Here is a 19,623-nt window from a genome sequence, read left to right as displayed (position 1 = left end):
GACTGCATCGAAGGTCTCCGCAGCAGGAGTTGGTGCCTGCAGAATGGCATGTTTGCGGGCCTCGGATCTCCGACCGGAGGTACAGGAAGGACTTGCTGGTGTGCCATGTACTGGAGAGAATCTCTTCAGAGATAGGATGAGGGATGCAGTGGCCCAGCTCCGGGATCACCATGAAACCCTCCAATAAGTCTCCACCATCTCTCTGGATCCGTCCTCCTCCTGTAGGAGATTGGCTAGATTGGGTCAGAGGAAATCGTTCTTTCACTAGAGGGAAGTACTATCCTCTTTCCCTTCACTCCCGTTAACAGCATCAGGGCCATCCCAGGCAGCAGAGAGCCCCCAAGCCTCAGCTGGCGCCTCAGTCAACTCCAGGGACGGGGTTTTGACTGGGTCATAAGGAGCATAGGCCATCTTACCCGAGACGTTGGCCCTTCTGGTTGGGGGCAGGTTTTTTGCAAACCAGTGGTCCAGTAAAACCTTGGACCGGTGGGTTCTTTCCATCGACCGTCAAGGGTACCAATTGAACCTATTGGGTATCCTGCCAAATTGCCCTCTGAGCCTGTTTTGGGGGCCGGAAGCACATTAGGAGGTACTGTTAATGGAGCTCTCTTCCATCTTAACAGCCAAAGCAGTTGAGCCTGTCCCACCGGGGCAAAGAAGGAGAGGATTTTACTCCAGGTACTTCCTGATTCCAAAGAAAACAGGAGGTCTCTGTCCCATCCTAGATCTAAGGCCTTGAACAAATTTCTCAAAAAAGAAAAGTTCAATATGGTTTCTCTGGGCACCTTGAGCCCCTTTTTGCAAAAAGGGGACTGACTCCCTTGATCCAAAGGACGCGTACACTCACATTGAGATCTTCCCCAGTCACAGGAAGTATCTCTGATTTGTGGTGGTGAAAACAGCACTTCCTGTACCGAGTGTTATTATTTGGGCTAGCATCAGCCCCATCAGGAACCTGCCTTTTGTGGCTAAGATTATGGAAAAAAATAGTCAATACCCAATTATCAGACTACCTGGAAGACTACAACATTCTCCACCCAACGCAATATGGATTTCGCAAATCACTAAGCACCGAAACCCTCCTCATCTCCCTTACAGATCACCTCATCATGGGTCTGGACTCTGGACACTCCTTCCTTCTAGTACTTCTTGACATCTCAGCCACATTCGACACGGTGAATCACTCCATTCTCCTTAAACGACTTTCAGACATCGGGATAACAGGTACGGCCTTCAAATGGTTCGACTCCTTTCTCAGTAACAGAGACTACAACGTAAAGATCAATAACAAGGAATCTCCTCTCATCAACTCCTCAAGAGGAGTACCGCAGGGCTCCTCTCTGTCCCCCACACTCTTCAACATATACCTTCTTCCCCTCTGCCAGTTGCTCACAAATCTAAAACTTAAACACTATCTCTACTCCGACGACGTACAAATCCTGATCCCAATAACCGAATCCCTCTCAAAAACACTTAAGTTCTGGGACAACTGTCTCCAAGATATCAACTACCTCCTCACTAACCTAAACCTGGTTCTGAACATGTCTAAGACAGAAATGCTCCTTATATCTCCCAACCACAACGATAATATTCAATCGACCCACACCAACACCCTGGTCAGCCAAGCAAGAGACCTTGGAGTTATAATTGATAACCAGTTAAATCTAAAGAAGTTCATCAACAACACAACCAAAGACTGCTTCTTCAAACTTCAGGTGCTAAAAAGACTCAAACCGCTTCTGTTCTTTCAGGACTTCAGATCTGTACTCCAGGCCATTATATTTTCCAAATTAGACTACTGCAATTCCATTCTACTAGGCCTTCCCGCCTCCTCCACCAAACTGCTTCAGATGCTTCAAAACTCGGCTGCTAGAATCTTAACAAATTCCAACAGAAGAGACCACATCACACCCATCCTAAAAAATCTGCACTGGCTCCCTGTGAGCTTTAGAATCTTACACAAGTGTCTCACCATTATTCACAAATCCATTTACAACTGGACCCCTATCGATATCCACTATCCACTCATTCTGCACACCTCTTCTAGACCCATCAGAGAAGCTTACAAGGGCTCGCTACACCCTCCCCCAGCCAAATCCACACTCCACTCATCCACCAAAGAACAAGCCTTCTCGACAGGGCGCCAACCATCTGGAATGCTATGCCCCCTGACCTTAGACAAGAACCCTGTCTACTGACGTTCAGAAAGAAACTCAAGACTTGGCTATTTCTACAAGCCTTCCCTTGATCAGGGACCTCCCCAGCTACAGTAACACTCCAAGGCCCTCTAGTCGATGCACCCCAATTCTGATATTGTACATGACTTGATATTGTTTAGTTCTGAGTTACCTCTGCCTCTGGCTTCTCTTCTTCCCAGTTCGAGTACCCCTGTTTTATTGTAACTTTTCGCTATCTTTGTTTATGTTAACGTTATTTCCCCCTTGTTCCTTGTAAACCGATATGATATGATCTGTATCATGAATGTCGGTATAAAAAAGCATTAAATAAATAAAATAAATAAATGTGTCTTCACAAAATGCCTGGCCAAGATGGCAGCACACCTCTGCAGGCTGGGGGTGCATGTTTTCTCTTATCTGGATAATTGGCTGGTCAAGAGCTCATCTCAGGCAGGGGGCCGTCATGTCCATGCGCTTGACCATCTGGGTTTTGGAGTCGCTAGGATTCGTCATCAACTACCCAAAGTCCCATCTTGGCCTGTTACCTCAATTGGATTTCATAGGAGCCCTGCTAGATACAGCTCAGGCTAAGGCCTTCCTGCCTTGTCAAAGGGCTGTCACTTTGATGATCATTGTGGCAGAGATTCAGCAGAGCCAACAGGTGTTAGCCTGGCACATGTTGAGTCTGTAGGGCCATATGGCCGCAACTGTCCATGTCACTCCCTTGCTACGATTACACATGCACAGCGCCCAATGGATTCTGTGGTCACAGTGGTGCCAGGCCATGCAGAACTTCCAAGATTGCATCCGAGTCACCCCATCCCTCTGGGACTCGTTAGCCTAGTAGCGGGTACTTTCAAATCTGGAACAGGGGTTCTCTTCTCGAAGTCCTCCTACCCGAATTGTCCAAACCATGGATGTGTCCGCCCTGGGCTGGGGAGCTTATGTAGATGGGTTTAGCTTTGCGTGATCAGGTACGTAGTATGGGCTTTCAGAGATCGGCTGTCCAACAGAATTATCCTGATCCAAATTGACAGACAGGTAGCAATGTGGTATATCAACAAGGAGGTAGGTACAGGATCATACCTTCTATGTCAGGAAGCAGTCCAGATCTGGTCATGGGCCCTATCTCATGGGATGGTGCTTTGGGCCATATACCTGGCCGGGACAGATAACGTGGTAGTGGACAGATTGAGTCGTCCCTTCAGACTCCATGAGTGGTCCCTGGACCAGGGTATGGTGAATTGTATATTTCACCTCTGGGGGAGCCCAGACGTAGATCTATTTGCATCCCTTGCAACAGAAAGGTGCCTTGGTTCTGCTCCCTGTCCAAGTCAGACGGCAAAGCAGCCTCGGACGCCCTTGTCCATCATTGGGGCAAGGTTCTTCTCTACTTGTATCTTCTGATTCCCTTAGTGATGAAGACTCTCTTGAAGCTTCGTGAGGACAAAGGGACTATGATCTTCATAGCCCCTCATTGGTCGAGACAGGTCTGGTTTACACTCCTAGGGGAAATGTCCATCCAGAGACTGATCAGTCTGGGGACTTCCCCAGATCTCATCATGCAAGATCAAGGCAGGTTGTGACACCCCAATTTCCAGGTCCTGTCACTCACAGCCTGTATGTTGACAGTTTAATTCTGTAACCACTCAATCTCTCAAAAGATGTGTCTTGGGTCCTGGTGGCTTCTAGAAAGCCTTCCACTAGAAAGTCTTTAGCAGGGCCAAAAAAAAGAAAAAAGTGGAATTCCTTACCTGCTGAGATCCGGACAGAGGAGGATATTAATAGTTTTAGGAAGCAGATAAAAACCTGGTTATTCGAACAGGCTTTTAGCCTAAATAATTGATCCCATCCACCACAGTAGTATAGGGGCATTAGGGGAGGAAGGAGATGAGAGTTGAGGAGGGAAGGAGGGGAGATGGGTGGGGGGGGGGGGGGAGGAGGGTAGATGGATGGGTGGAGGGAAGGGGGGTAAACCTGGGAAGATGTGGTAGAATTGTTGGGACTTGAAAGGGTTTAGTTTTAATGTATTTTTAGCCAGGTAGCCTTTTTGTTTTAATGTATTTTAGCCATGTAATATGTATAATGATATGTTTTTAGTATATATGTGTTTGAATGTTGCTACTGCAATTTCAATCAATGTAAACCGCCTTGAAATGAACTTGAAAGTCGGTATATAAGGTTGAATAAATAAATAAATAAATAAAATAAGTCCTATGGACTGAAGTGAAGAAGGTCATTCCGTGTGGTGTGAGTAGAAGGCCCTAGATCCATTCTCCTGCCTCACACAAAAACTGCTTGATTATCTTCTACACCTATTGGAAGCTGGCTTAAAAACCAACTCCATTAGAGTCCATCTCAGTGCAATTGGCATATACCACTATGATGTAGATGTTATGCCCATTTGGAAGGTCATATTTTTGGTGGCGATCACTTCAGCATGCAGGGTCAGCAAGCTCCAGCCTTAGTGACTTATCTACTTTACAACTAAGTTTTATCATGATAGGGTGGTTTGCGTACGCACCCTAAGTTCCTGCCTAAAGTGGTGACGGACTTCCATCTTAACCAGTCCATCGTCCTGCCAACATTCTTTCCCAGGCCCCATTTGCACCAAGGCAAACGAGCACTGCACAGTTTGGACTGCAAGTGAGCCTTAGCTTCTATATGGAGTGTACAGAAGCCCTCAGACAGTCTACTCAACTTTTTTTTTTCTTTTTATAGTAATAGGTTGGGCATTGCCATTGCCAAACAGACAATATCCCATTGGCTAGTAGATTGCATCTCCTTCTGTTATACCCAGGTGGGACTGAACCTTGGGGGTCATGTCAAGGCTCATTCTGTCAGAGCCATGGCAGCATCAGTGGCCCACTTATGAGCAGTTCCCGTGGAGGAGATCTGTAAGGCTGCAAAGTAGAGTTCTCTCCACACCTTCACATCGACACAATAGTAGGTTCAGCCAATCTGTCCTCCGGAATCTCTTTGAGGTGTAGAACCCAACTCTCCCTACATAGGACCCACTGTTTGGGTTCAGGCTGTCTCCCCTTCTTGTTACCAACAGCATCATTATTGTTGTGCCCGTTGGCACCTAATTAGGTGTCTATTGGTCCCCTTTTATGTTGGGTAGCAGCCTGTAGCTAAGGATTCACCCATGTGTGAGAACTACCATCCTGCTTGTCCTTGGCGAAAGCAGAGTTGCTTACCTGTATCAGGTGTTCTCCGAGGACAGCAGGATGTTAGTTCTCATGAAACTCTCCCACCACCCCATGGAGTTGGATTTCTCCTATTTATTGATATATATAATTCTATGTTATAAGACTGGAGAGGGACCTCACATGGACGTGTGGTATAGGGCATGCTGAACATACTCAGTGTGCCAAGTCAAAGTTCTAGAAATTTTGACATACGTTTTCCATGTCAGGGCTCCATCTGCTGATGCCACCCATGTCTGAGGAATAACATCCTGCTGTCCTCGGAGAAAACCTGTTACAGGTAAGTAACTCTACGTTCTCCATCGACAAGCAGTGCAATACAGCCGCACAAGTGGGTGATGTTATCTAACAGTGCTGAGATCTGGTAAAATTATCTCAGTTACTAGACGTATATATAAGCATGCACGAGTCTTCCAGTTTAGCATCACTGTATTCATCTCCTTAATCTTATTTGTCTGTGATTGAGAACGATTGGCTCAAATTCTCTCCAAGCATCATTGCATTGAATGATATTGACATTCGAAGAAAATAAAAGGAAGGGGAAAACTCCTTTTAAACTATGCCACAAATGTCATCATAAAATGGCCAGTAAAGATTTACATGATCTTTGCCTAAGATGGTCAGACCATGACCTGGCAAACTTCAGTCTCTGGGGGAAAATACCCCAGTAGGCCCAAGTTACAGAGATCTCATATTGAGATATGAGTTGTCATATTCACTGGATGGTAAATCAAGTTCAAGAAAAAATATCATCTTCTTGTTAGGCTTGTAAAAATAAACCTGTACAAAAAACATCAGCATTTTTAATCTAAAGGCAGACCCATCGGCACAGAGAAGATACAGTGCAGAGCCATTGGAGAGAGCATACAGAACTGAAAGATTGTTGATGCAGAAGCACCACAGTGTCAAACCTTCAGTGTTATATCCAGATTGTGCAAAAATGTTGGTGTGGAAGTACATTTTTGATACAGAGGCTTTGGCATCAAAATGTCATGGCACAAAAACATCAGTACGAAAACATAACAGCGCCAAGAAATTGGTGCAGAAAAGAGACCATAGCGCAGAACAGTCACCACGCAGACATACTCTGCATTACAAAAGGCATAATCATGGCACAAGTAGTTCAGCACAAAAGCGCAAATGCGCTGAAGATCATCTTACTTCAGGACATAACTATTCACCTCATAAACATCATAAAACCATCAGTGGCTCCTGTACCAGTTCTTTGGATATTAGTAGCTCATCTTCACCTGTACTGGAAGCTGAGATGGACTCATCTGCACCTAAGGAGAGTTCTGGATTACCTTTACTGCCGCTGCCAGATTGTCATGCTTTTATGCAGATACTATGATAAAACTTAGGTCTTTTTGTGTATACAGTACTTTGTACATCAAGTAGTGCTAGAGAAATGTTAAGTAGTAGTAAAAATATATGAAAGAACTACCAGGAATGAAAGCCTCATGCCAAGAACCCATCTTAGAAAAAATGGCAAAAGAAGTAAAGGACATAACATCAAAAGTGAATATCAGTCCAGCAAAACAAGAACAAAGGGGAAAGCTGACAGTCGCTCAGCAGCGCATGGTTCGGAGAGAGGTATCTTCAAAGGATACTAATGATGCATTAGAATTAGGGCATCCCGACAGTGAGGTTCCAATAATTAGAAAAATAGTCCAAGTGCCTGTAACTAAAAACTCATCTGAGCTAAAAAATTCTAACTTATCCCTATCAATTAAAAAGCAGAATGAAAATACAAACAAAAAACAAACTTTGAAATGTTTGTATGCTAATGCCAGAAGTCTAAGAAGTAAGATGGGAGAATTAGAATGTATAGCAGTGAATGATGACAGACTTAATTGGCATCTCAGAGACATGGTGGAAAGAGAATAACCAATGGGACAGTGCTATACCGGGGTACAAATTATATCGCAATGACAGAGAGGAGCACTCGGGAGGAGGTGTGGCGCTTTATGTCCGGGATGGCATAGAGTCCAACAGGATAAACATCCTGCATGAGACTAAATGCACAATTGAATCTTTATGGGTAGAAATCCCTTGTGTGTCGGGGAAGACTATAGTGATAGGAGTATACTACCGTCCACCTGGTCAAGATGGTGAGACGGACAGTGAAATGCTAAGAGAAATTAGGGAAGCTAACCAAATTGGTAGTGCGGTAATGATGGGAGATTTCAATTACCCCAATATTGACTGGGTAAATGTATCATCGGGACATGCTAGAGAGAGAAAGTTCCTGGATGGAATAAATGACAGTTTTATGGAGCAATTGGTTGAGGAACTGACAAGAGAGGGAGACATTTTATATCTAATTCTCAGTGGAGACCAGGATCTGGTGAGAGAGGTTATGATGATGGAGCTGCTTGGCAATAGTGATCATAGCATGATCAAATTTGAATTAATGACAGGAAGGGGGACAGTAAGTAAATCCATGGCTCTAGCACTAAACTTACAAAAGGGAAACTTGACAAAATGAGGAAAATAGCTAAAAAAAAAAAAAAAAAGACCCCAAAACTGAAAGGTGTAGCTACAAAGGTAAAGAGTGTGCAACAGGTGTGGACATTGTTTAAAAACACCATCTTAGAAGCGCAGTCTAGATGTGTTCCACACATTAAGAAAGGTAGAAGGATGGCCAAATGATTGCCAGTATAGATGAAAGAGGCTATTTTAGCCAAAAGATCTTAATTCAAAAATTGGAAGAAGGATCCAGCAGAGGAAAATAGGGTAAAGCATAAGCATTGGCAAGTTAATTGTAAGACATTGATAATACAGGCTAAGAGAGAATTTGAAAAGAAGTTGGCTATAGAGGAAAAACTCATAATAAAAACTTTAAAAAATATATCGAAAGCATAAAGCCTTTGAGGGAATTGGTTGGACCGTTAGATGATAGAGAGGTTAAAGGGGCACTTAGGGAAGATAAGACCATTGCGGAAATACTAAACAAATTCTTTGCTTTGGTGTTTACTGAAAAGGATATTGGGGAGATACCCGTTCTGGAGACACTTCTCAGGGTGTTGATTCAGATGAACTGAACCAAATTATGGTGAACCTGGAAGATGTAGTAGGCCAGATTGACAAACTGAAGAGTAGTACATTCTCACAGGACAAGTAGGATGGTAGTTCTCACATATGGGTGACATCATCAGGATGGAACTCAATCACGGAACACTTTTGTCAAAGTTTCCAGAACTTTGACTGGCACCTACTGGGCATGCCCAGCATAGCATCAACCCTGCAGCCAGCAGGGGTCCTCTTCAGTCTTCTTTTTTCTGCGCAGTAGTAGCCATGCGGGTTAAGGAGCTCTTTAGAGATTCCTGACAGGAATTTTCCTCACAGAACTTTGTTAAAAAAATTTCAAAATATTTTACCCCACAGGGGTCCCCTTATCGATTTCTTTGCTCTGCGGTCGAACGGTAAGTTTTTTGCCCGTTTGTGGTAGATTCCCGTCGAGTTTTTTCCTCGCGGCCTACCGGCCATCGACCGCACTGTGACTAAATTTTGTCGAAGCCATGGTGTCTGGTTTCTGTCCGTGCCCTGACTGTACTCGAACAATGTCTATCACTGACCCTCACACGGTCTGTTTGATGTGCTTGGGGTCCAGCCACGATGTCCTTACTTGCACCAAATGTGCCCAAATGACACCAAAGGGTCGCAAGGCTCGACTCGATAAGATGGGTCTTCTCTTTTGGCCAAAAACCCCGCCATCAATAGCTTCAATGTCGTCTGAACCAGTGCCGTCTACGTCGTGCCAGCATCAGGAATCCGCTGCTACCCAACTGGTCTCGACGACTCCACGGGTGTCGATCCCCTCTGTTTCCCCTAAGGAAAAACACTGGGGTGAACATCGAGAAAAGCATCGACATCGTCATCGGAAAGCTCAGGCCATCGATACCGGAAACCCTCGACATCGACGTCTAAGCCTCCGACAAGAAGTTCCGCACAGAAAAGGCTTTGTCCTCTTCTGTCTCTGGATCACCGAGGCATTCCCCACCTGGACAGGTGCTGGGATCCGTGATTCCACCTTCACCGGTGGACCCTCCGGCTATGCCAGTGCTACCTCCCACTCCGGAACCGGGTATTCATGCCCCAGATTTCCGTGAGGAATTGGATCGGATGAGCCAAGAGGCCATTGGCAAAGCACTCCAGGGCTTTCAACTTCCATCGATACCGGTTCCTCCTCCGGTCACCGTCCCGATACCCATGGCACTTGCACCGCTATTGGCTAGAATGGACAAGTTAATTGGTGCCCTTCCACCGGTTATTCCGAGGGACCTGACTCCTTCCTCGCCAATTCCCTTGTCGTCGGAGGAGGATGAAGAAACACCGCTCTTCATTCCACCATCGGGAGTGCTGCCACTGACACATCCATCGATGTCACCGATTCCATCGGTGCCACCAGCGATGCTGCCATCGATGCTCTCGATGCCTCCATCAATGCCTTCGATTCCTCCTTCGGGACCATCGATGCCCAGGCCAGGGCCTTCAGGAATAACTTCGTTACTTCCTTCTGAAGAACATTTGGGAACTGGTGATGACCCTTATAATCCTTGGACTGACAATTTGTCCCAGGATTCTGATGATCTACCTTCACAGCCCTCCCTTCCTGATGAAAGGAAGCCTTCTCCTCCAGAGGACCTGTCCTTTATTAATTTTGTAAAGGAGATGTCTGAAATGGTACCATTCCAGCTTCAGACAGAAGAGGACTAGACAACAGATGCTAGAGCTTCTACAGTTTCTCGATGCTCCAAAGGAAATCATGTCCATCCCTATTCATGACATCCTTTTGGACCTTTTGAAGAGAAACTGGGAGCACCCTGGCTCGGTGGCACCTGTTAACCGAAAAGCAGATGCCACCTACCTAGTTCAATCAGCCCCTGACTTCCAAAGAACTCTGTTGGATCATCACTTGGTGGTTGTAGAGTCAGCCCAAAAGAGGGCTAGACGCGCCAAACCTCACTCATCCATTCCCCCAAGGAAAGATCAGAAGTTCCTGGATGCATTTGGAAGACGGGTATTCCATGGATCAATGCTCATTTCTCGCATTGCATCCTACCAACTCTACATGACCCAATACAATAGGGCCTTGTTCACGAAGATTCAAGACTTTGCTGAGGCCTTACCTCTGCAGTTCCAGGACCAACTTCATGCCCTAGCACAATAGGGCTTAGATGCTGGCAAGCATGAAGTACGATCAGCGTATGACATCTTTGATACCACTTCTAGGGTGTTGGCAGCTGGTATCAGTGCAAGGAGATGGGCCTGCTAAAATCTTCAGACCTTAGACCAGAGGTACAAGACAGATTGGCTGACTTGCCCTGTGCGGGGGATAATCTTTTCGGGGAAAAGATTCAAGAAACAGTGGCGCAGCTCAAGGACCTCCAAGAGACTCTGTGCCAGCTCTCCTTACTGCCCTCTGATCCCTCCTCTTCGTCCAAAAGATCCTTTAAGAGGGATTCCAAGAGGCAATTCTACCGGCAGAGGAGATACTATCCCCCAGTGCCGAGAGGTAGGCCTTCTAAGCCTTACCAAAAAGGCCAACCTAGGCAGCCTAGAGGGCAGAAGTCGCAGCCAGCCCCTCAATCAGGTCCGGTGTCAGGTTTTTGACTCCCTTCTAGAGAGCAGTACCCAGCTTCCACTTTCAACTATTCCGGTCGGCGGCTGGTTGTGCCACTTCTCCAGCCTATGGCACACAGTCACCACAGATCAGTGGGTACTGGCAATAGTATCCCAGGGTTACCACCTCAACTTTCTCTCTGTCCCACCGGATTCCCCGCCTCGGCTGACGTGGGGAACATCCGACCATTCACCACTTTTGGAGCAGGAGGTCTTCCTCCTCCTCCAGTCCCGAGCAATAGAACCAGTGCCCCTCTCAGAACAGGGGCAAGGGTTCTATTCCAGGTATTTCCTGATATCAAAAAAGTCAGGTGGGGTTCGCCCAATATTGGATCTTCGCACTCTAAACAAATACCTACAAAGAAAAAAGTTCAAGATGGTGACCTTGGGTTCTCTACTTCCCCTTCTTCAAAGGGGAGACTGGCTCTGCTTTCTAGACCTTCAGGACACTTACATGCACATTTCAATCACTCCATCACATCGCAGATTCCTGCGATTCCTAGTAGGCCCAAAACACTTCCAATATCGAGTGTTACCTTTCGGCCTAGCATCTGCCCCACGCGTCTTCATCAAGTGCCTCGTGGTGGTAGCTGCCTACCTCAGGAGTCAAAGTGTCCACGTCTACCCCTATCTGGACGATTGGTTGATCAGGGTTCCCTCTCGGCAAGGTGCACCGACGTCCCTTCGCCTCACTTTGCATTCCCTGATCTCCCTAGGGTTTCTCATAAACTATCAAAAATCCAGGCTAGTTCCTTTGCAAACTCTATCGTTCATAGGGGCCAACTTGGACACTCTAAAAGTAAAAGCTTTCCTACCTCAGGATCAAGCTCTCACTCTCGCTTCTCTGGCCTTTCGACTGCAGTCTTGACGACATTCAACTGCACGTCACTTCCTGATATTATTGGGTCATATGGCCTCCACAGTGCATGTCACTACCATGAGAGAGCCATGCAGTGGATTCTAAGATCGCAGTGGACTCAGTCTTCTCAGCCAATGTCCTCCACAATCTGCATCACCAAACAGCTCTGTCTATCGCTACCTTGGTGGGCAAACCAATCCAATCTGGTACAAGGCCTCCCATTTCAGATTCCAGAACCTCAAATAACCTTGACAACAGATGCCTCCAACCTCGGCTGGGGAGCACATGTTGGAAACCTGCAAACTCAGGGCATCTGGTCTCCAGAGGAAGCCAAACACCAGATAAATTTCCTGGAGCTTCGTGCAATCAGATATGCTCTCAGGGCTTTTCAGGATCACCTCTCCAACCAGGTCATCCTGATACAAACCGACAACCAGGTGGCCATGTGGTACATCAACAAGCAACGGGGAATGGGCTCCTACCTCTGTGTCAGGAAGCTGCACAGATATGGGCAGAGGCCCTTTCCCACTTGATGTACCTCAGGGCCACCTACTTGCCGGGAGTGGACAATGTGTTGGCAGACAAGTTGAGTTGCACTTTTCAACCGCCCGAGTGGTCCCTCAACTCCACTGTAGCGGACTCAATATTCAGGCGTTGGGGTTACCCTTACATAGACCTCTTTGCGTCAATTCACAACCGCAAAGTAGGGAACTTCTGCTCTCTCACTCGTAGCCAACACCGCCAGCCCAGGGATGCCTTCTCCCTCTTGTGGGCCAGCGGTCTCCTTTATGCATACCCTCCACTTCCACTCATTTCAAAGACTCATGAAATTGCGAAGGGACAGGGGTCTAATGATTCTCATAGCCCCTCATTGGCCACACCAGGTCTGGTTTCCAATTCTCCACAACCTATCGGTACACCGGCACATTCCTCTGAGGAAGGACCCACTTCTGATCATTCAGAACAACGGCTGCCTTCGTCACCCTAACCTCCAGGCCCTCTCTCTGACTGCCTGGATGCTGAAAGGTTAATACTTCAACCTCTTAACCTTTCAGAGCCGGTTTCCCACAAGGCAGTGTTATCGTTATAAATGGAACAGGTTTACGGGATGGTGTACTTCCATGTCCATCAATGGTGTACTTCTATGTCCATCGATCCCTTCACTTGTCCCGTACCGAAGTTTCTGGACTATCTCTGGCACCTGTCAGAGTCAGGCCTCAAAACTTCGTCTATCAGGATACATGTCAGTGCGGTAGCCGCCTTCCATAAAGGTGTGGGGGATGTACCTATTTCAGTACAACCGCATGTCACACGCTTTTTGAAGGGCTTGCTTCACCTTAAACCTCCACTGCGCCCTCCGGCCCCTTCTTGGGACCTCAACATGGTGTCGGGAAGGCTCATGAAACCGCCTTTTGAGCCTCTCCAATCCTATAATCTCCGCTATCTCACTTGGAAACTGATTTTTCTTTTGGCGATCACATCTGCTCGCAGAGTTAGTGAGTTACAGGCCTTAGTTACCTACCCGCCTTACACTAAACGTCTGCATGATAGGGTAGTACTCCGCACTTACCCTAAGTTTTTGCCTAAGGTAGTATCGGAGTTTCATATCAATCAATCCATTTGTTATGCTCAGGCTTGTGGACCCTTGGGCCGACGAGAGGATGGTATACCTTGCGGAGGATCCGTAGGTTCTCTCGTCGGGTGGCGAGGCAGAACAGAAGAGGAGCGCAGCTGACCCTCGGCACTGGAGACGGAGCCGACTGCAGGCAGATGAAAAGGCTAGAAGAGGAGCTGTGTCTTCACTCCTGGAAGTCTGCGATCCCCCCAGAAGGAACCCGTAGGGACCCGGACCGCTGGTACTTAGGTGGACCCAGAGGGGTCGCGGTATCAGTGCAAGGGCTGACTGGAGCTTCGCCCTGGAAGTTCGCGGTCCCCCTAGGAGGAGCCCGTAGGGACCCAGACTGCTGGGACTTAGGCGGGCCCTTGGAGACAGAGTCCAGGAGGGTTCCACGATCAAGTGCCAGAGAGTCGTCGCTAACCAGTCCGAGGTCACACACCGATGGATCACCACTTGCCAGTCCGAAGTCACACCAGAGAATCACCGCTTGCCAATCCGAGTCGCACACCAGAGAATCACCATAAGCCAATCCGAAGTCAGGAACCGGGAAGACCAAGATGTCACAGGAACAAAGATCCGAAGCTCAAGGAACTCACCGAAGCAAGCAGACTAGACAGCGCTGGAGGACGTTGCCAAGTCAGAGAATGTGCAGAGGACGCTTCCCTTTATACTTCCCCTGCTCAGGCTGATCAGGAACAGGTGAAGCTTGTTTAAGGGATCAGGTACCTTTAAAACTGTGAAGGGGGCGTGGCCTCGCGCCTAAAGATGGTGGTGGCCATCTTGGATTTCCTCCACGGAGGAAAGGCTGCAGGGACGGCTCTCCACCCGACAGTCAGGCCAGGGACCCGCGTCGGGGCAACGAGCACCCAGTCAGGGGTTTCCCCCGAAGCTGCCGCTGCGGACGAGGTAGGGGACCGCGGTCATGGCCTCCCACGGCCGTGGGACACAACACCATTATACTATCCACTTTCTTTCCCAGGCCCCACTCAAACCCAGGAGAACAGGCTCTGCATACCCTTGACTGTAAACGTGCTCTAGCATTTTATCTAGACCGTACAGCTGCCCACAGGAAATGCACTCAATTGTTTGTTTCCTTCGATCCCATCAAATTGGGCAAACCTGTGGGTAAGCAGACTCTCTCCTCCTGGTTAGCGGACTGTATTTCCTTTTGTTACCAACAGGCAGGCATTTTGCTTCAAGACCATGTTAAAGCACACTCTGTCAGGGCCATGGCAACATCAGTAGCACACCTACGCCCTGTGCCGCTTGCTGACATCTGTAAGGCTGCTACCTGGAGCTCTCTCCACACCTTCGCAGCCCATTATTGTTTAGACAAGGCTGGCAGACAAGATTCCATCTTCGGCCAGTCTGTGCTACGCAACTTATTTGTGAACTGAGGTACCAACATCCTTCTGCCAACCCAGTAGGGTTCAGGATGCCCTCTACCAAATTTCATCCCAGTTTTGTGCCTGTTGCACATCTTTGGGTACATTTGGTGCATTGCTCGGGCATCCTCAGCTCGGTACTCACCCATATATGAGAACTACCATCCTGCTTGTCCTATGAGAAAGCAGAGTTGCTTACCTGTAACAGGTGTTCTCACAGGACAGCAGGATGTTAGTCCTCACGAAACCTGCCCGCCACCCTGCGGAGTTGGATCCGCTTACGATTTATTATTTTATTTTTCGCATGTACTTTTATTATAAGACGAGACTGAAGGGGGACCCCTGCTGGCTGCAGGGTTGATGCTATGTTGGGCATGCCCAGTAGGTGCCAGTCAAAGTTCTGGAAACTTTGACAAGAGTGTTCCGTAATTGGGCTCCATTCTGATGATGTCACCCATAAATGAAGACTAACATCTTGCTGTCCTGTGAGAACACCTGTTACAGGTAAGCAAATCTGCTTTGCCTGGACTGGATGGTATAATACCCTAGGGTTATGAAAGAACTAAAAAATGAAATTTCAGACCTATTAGTAAAAGTTTGTAACCTAACATTAAAATCGTCCATTGTACCTGAAGACTGGACAGTGGCCAATATAACCCTGATATTTAAAAAGGGCTCCAGGGGAAATCCGGGAAACTATAGATTGGTAAGTTTGACTTCAGTGCCGGAAAAAATCATGGAAACTTATAAAGAGTAAAATCACAAAACTTTTAGATAGACATGGTTTAATAGGACACAACCAGCATGGATTTATCCAAGGGAAGTCTTGCCTCACAAATCTCCTACATTTTTTTGAAGGGGTGAATAAACACGTGGACAAAGGTGAACCCATAGATGTGGTGTATTTGGATTTTCAGAAGGCGTTTGACAAAGTCCCTCATGAGAGGCTTCTAAGAAAATTAAAAAGTCATGGGATAGGAGGCGATGTCCTTTTGTGGATTGCAAACTGGTTAAAAAGACAGGAAACAGAGAGTAGGATTAAATGGTCTGTTTTCACAGTGTAAAAATGTAAACAGTGGAGTGCCTCAGGGATCTGTGCTAGGACCAGTGCTTTTTAATATATTTATAAATGATTTGGAAAAGGGTACGATGAGTGAGGTGCTTAAATCTGCAGATGGCACAAAATTATGCAGAGTAGTTAAATCTCAAGCAGATTGTGATAAATTGCAGGAGGACCTTGTGAGACTGGAAGATTGGGCTCCAAATGGCAGATGAAATTTAATGTGGACAAGTGCAAGGTGTTGCATATAGGGAAAAATAATCCTTGCTGTGGTTACACGGTGTTAGGTTCCACATAGGAGTTACAACCCAGGAAAGAGATCTAGGCATCATAGTGGATAATACATTGAAATTGTCCGCTCAGTGTGCTGAGGTGGTCAAAAAAACAAACAGAATGTTAGAAATTATTGGGACGGGCATGGCGAATAGAATGGTGGATGTCATAATGCCTCTGTATCGCTCCATGGTGAGACCACACCTTGAAAACTTTGTGCAGTTCTGGTTGCCACATCTCAAAAAGGATATAGTTGCATTGGACTAAGTACAGAGAATGGTGACCAAAATGATAAAGGATATGGAACGGCTCCCCTATGAGGAAAGGCTAAAGAGGTTAGGGCTGTTCAGTCTGGAGAAGAGACGGCAAAGGGGGGGGATATGATAGAGGTCTACAAAATCATGAAAGGACTTGAATGGGTAAATGTGAATCAGTTATTTACTCTCTCTGATTATACAAGGACTAGGGGGCACTCCATGAAATTAGCAAGTAGCTCATTTAAAACAAATCGGAGAAAGTTTTTTTTTCACTCAGCACATAGTTAAGCTCTGGAATTCATTGCAGAGGATGTGGTTACGGCAGTTAGTGTAACTGGGTTTAAAAAAGGTTTGGATAAGTTCCTAGAGCAGAAGTCTATTAACTGCTATTAATCAATAAGGATTAGTAGCTTAAGATCTATTCATTTAATGTTTAGGTACTTGCCAGGTACTTGTGGCTTGGTTGGCCACTGTTGGACACAGGATACTGGGCTTGATGGATCCTTGGTCTGACCCAGTATGGCATATTTTATGTTCTTATAAGTTCTTATAGTCAGTTTTCCAAGTAGAGGAATGTTGTTAGTGGAGTACCCCAGGGGTCTGTATTGGGATGAGCTATTTAGCATATTAATATTAATAATATTAATTAATGATCTGGAGAAAGGAACAAATTTACAGATGACACAAAATTATTTTGAGTCTTTAAAATAGCAGCGGATTGTGAGTAACTGCAGAAGGACTTTGTGACCTTTAGGAGACTGGGCAGCTAAATGACAGATGCAATCTAATATGGACAAGTGAAAAGTAATGCGCATAGAGAAAAATAATCCCAAATACAAGTACAGGATGCTGAGTTCCGAGTCAGGAGTCACCACCCAGGAAAAGGACCTCGACGTCCTCGAGGACAATACCTTGAAATCTTCAGCTCACTGTGTGTCAGCGGTCAAAAGGGCAAATAGAATGTTCGGAGTTATTTGGAAAGGAATAGAGAACAGAACTGACAGTACCATAATGCCTTTCTCTAGAGCCATTGTGACTGCATCTTGAGATCTGTGTGCAGTTCTAGTCGCCCCAGCTCAAAAAAGACAAAGCAGACATGGAAAATCTACAGAGAAGGGCAACAAAAATGATAAAGGGGTGGAAAAGCTCCCTTATGGAGAAAAGCTAAACCCATTAGGGCTCTTTAGCTTGGAAAAGAGACAACTGAGAAGGAGATAGGATTGAAATTTATAAAATCATGAGTGGGGTGGAATGGGTAAATAGGGAACGGTTAGTACCCTTTCAAACAACACTAGGACTAGGGGACACTCCATGAAACCAGCAACCGGCAGATTTAAAACATTGTAGGAAGTAATTTTTCACTCTTTGCATAATCAAGCTATGGAATCTGTTGCCGGAGGATGTGGTCAAGGCAACTAACATAGTGGGGGTTCAAAAGAGGACTGTAGAAAGTTCATAAACAGTTATTAGCCAGGTAGACTTGGGAAAGCCTTTGCTTATCCCTAAAAGTGAGATACAAGAAGTAGATTAACTGTAGGGGATCTGCCGGGTACTTGTGATCTGGATTGGCCACTGTCAAGAGGCCAAATGCTGGGCTGAATGGACCTTGTTCTGACCCAGCCTGGCACTTCTTATGTTCCTATGAACCATCTAGTCTGCTCAGGTAATCCAGTCCACACTGCCAAGGATATATCCCATCTGCCAGCCTATAAACTTGTAGGACACTTGTAGGCCATTGCTCCTTTTTAAGTCCATTTTTATTGCCTTCTACCATTATGGGTAGCTGTGCATACATGTTCCCATACATAATCCAGATGCTAGAATCCAAAAATTAGGAAGAAAAATTGGTAAACAATCTTGTCCCATACTTATCCCAACCCCCAAGCTTTCCAGCCTCTGTGTCTTACCACCAAGCTTTGTAATACTGGTCCATGTGGTTAAATTAAAGGGATAAGCCTGAAGATTTACAGATCTTATTTTTATTTCTCTTTAGTTAGAGAAACTAACAAGTATTTTAGCTGCTGTTTGTTCTTGTTGTAGTGCTCTGGAGGCAATTGCATCTCTTGGGGGAGAGGATTTAATTCCATTCTATGGTCTCATGGATGGTGGAAGAGATGGAGAATTATTTAGGGTAAGAACACTTACCGTACTTTGTAAATGAAAGGAAATAGCAAACATTTTTTAGCTAAATTTGACTTCATGATGTTGTAAGCTGCCACAATCTCTTGGAATGTGCAGTTAAGAAGTATTTAAATAAATAAATAAACACATGTTGAGAAAAAAGCCAGTATTTTTATTTATTGAAATGTCTATATGCCAATGCCAGAAGTCTAAGAAGTAAGATGGGAGAGTTAGCAGCAAATGATGAGATTGACATAATTGGCAGGTCAGTACTATATCAGGGTACAAATTATATTGCAATGATAGGGAGGATCAACTTGGTGGGGGTGTGGCACTTTATGTCCGGGAGGGTATAGAGTCCAACAGGATAAAGATCATACAAGAGAGTAAATGCTCAGTAGAATCTATATGGGTAGAAATCCCATGTGTGTTGGGTAAGAGTATAGTGATAGGAGTATACTGCCGTCCACCTGGACAAAATGGTCAGACAGATGATGAAATGCTAAGAGAAATCAGGGAAGCTAAGCAATTTGACAGTGCAATAATAATGAGAGATTTCAATTACCCCAATATTGACTGGGTAAATGTAACATCAGGACTTGCTAGAGACATAAAGTTCCTGGATGTAATAAATGATTGCTTCATGGAGCAATTGGTTCAGGAACCAACAAGAGAGGGAGCTATTTTAGATTTAATTCTTAGTGGAACGCAGGATTTGGTGAGAGAGGGTAACGGTAACTGTTGCCAAGTGGGGGCCACTTGGCAACAGTGATCATAACATGATCAAATTTAAACTAATAACTGGAAGGGGACAATAAGTAAATCTGCAGCTCTAACACTAAACTTTCAAAAGGGAAACTTTGATAAAATGAAGAAAATAGTTAGAAAAAAACTGAAAGGTGCAGCTGCAAAGGTTAAAAGTGTTCAACAGGCATGGACATTGTTTAAAAACACAATCCTAGAGGCGCAGTCCATATGTTTTCCCGACGATAGCAGGGCTGAATTAGCTATGCTGTCATGGGATCTGTCAATCAAGTCC

General features: G+C 45.8%; 1 protein-coding gene across 3 annotated transcripts in view; it reads left to right on the top strand.

Annotated features, from left to right (window-relative positions):
- Positions 1–19,623, top strand: part of WDR66 (WD repeat domain 66) — a 135,702-nt gene that overhangs the window by 77,303 nt on the left and 38,776 nt on the right. For all 3 annotated transcript variants that reach the window (XR_003851890.1, XM_029570942.1, XM_029570941.1), the window contains exon 18: positions 18,504–18,594. Coding sequence is in view for 2 of the 3 variants with exons in the window: in XM_029570942.1 (XP_029426802.1) it covers positions 18,504–18,594 (91 nt within the window). In the remaining variant the exon portion in view is untranslated. The remainder of the gene's footprint in view (positions 1–18,503; positions 18,595–19,623) is intronic.

The sequence above is a fragment of the Rhinatrema bivittatum genome, chromosome 11, assembly GCF_901001135.1.
Source record: "Rhinatrema bivittatum chromosome 11, aRhiBiv1.1, whole genome shotgun sequence".
Taxonomy (NCBI): Eukaryota; Metazoa; Chordata; class Amphibia; order Gymnophiona; family Rhinatrematidae; genus Rhinatrema; species Rhinatrema bivittatum.
The sequence above is the reverse complement of the archived record's forward strand: the minus strand, read 5'-3'. Positions and strand labels throughout refer to the sequence as shown.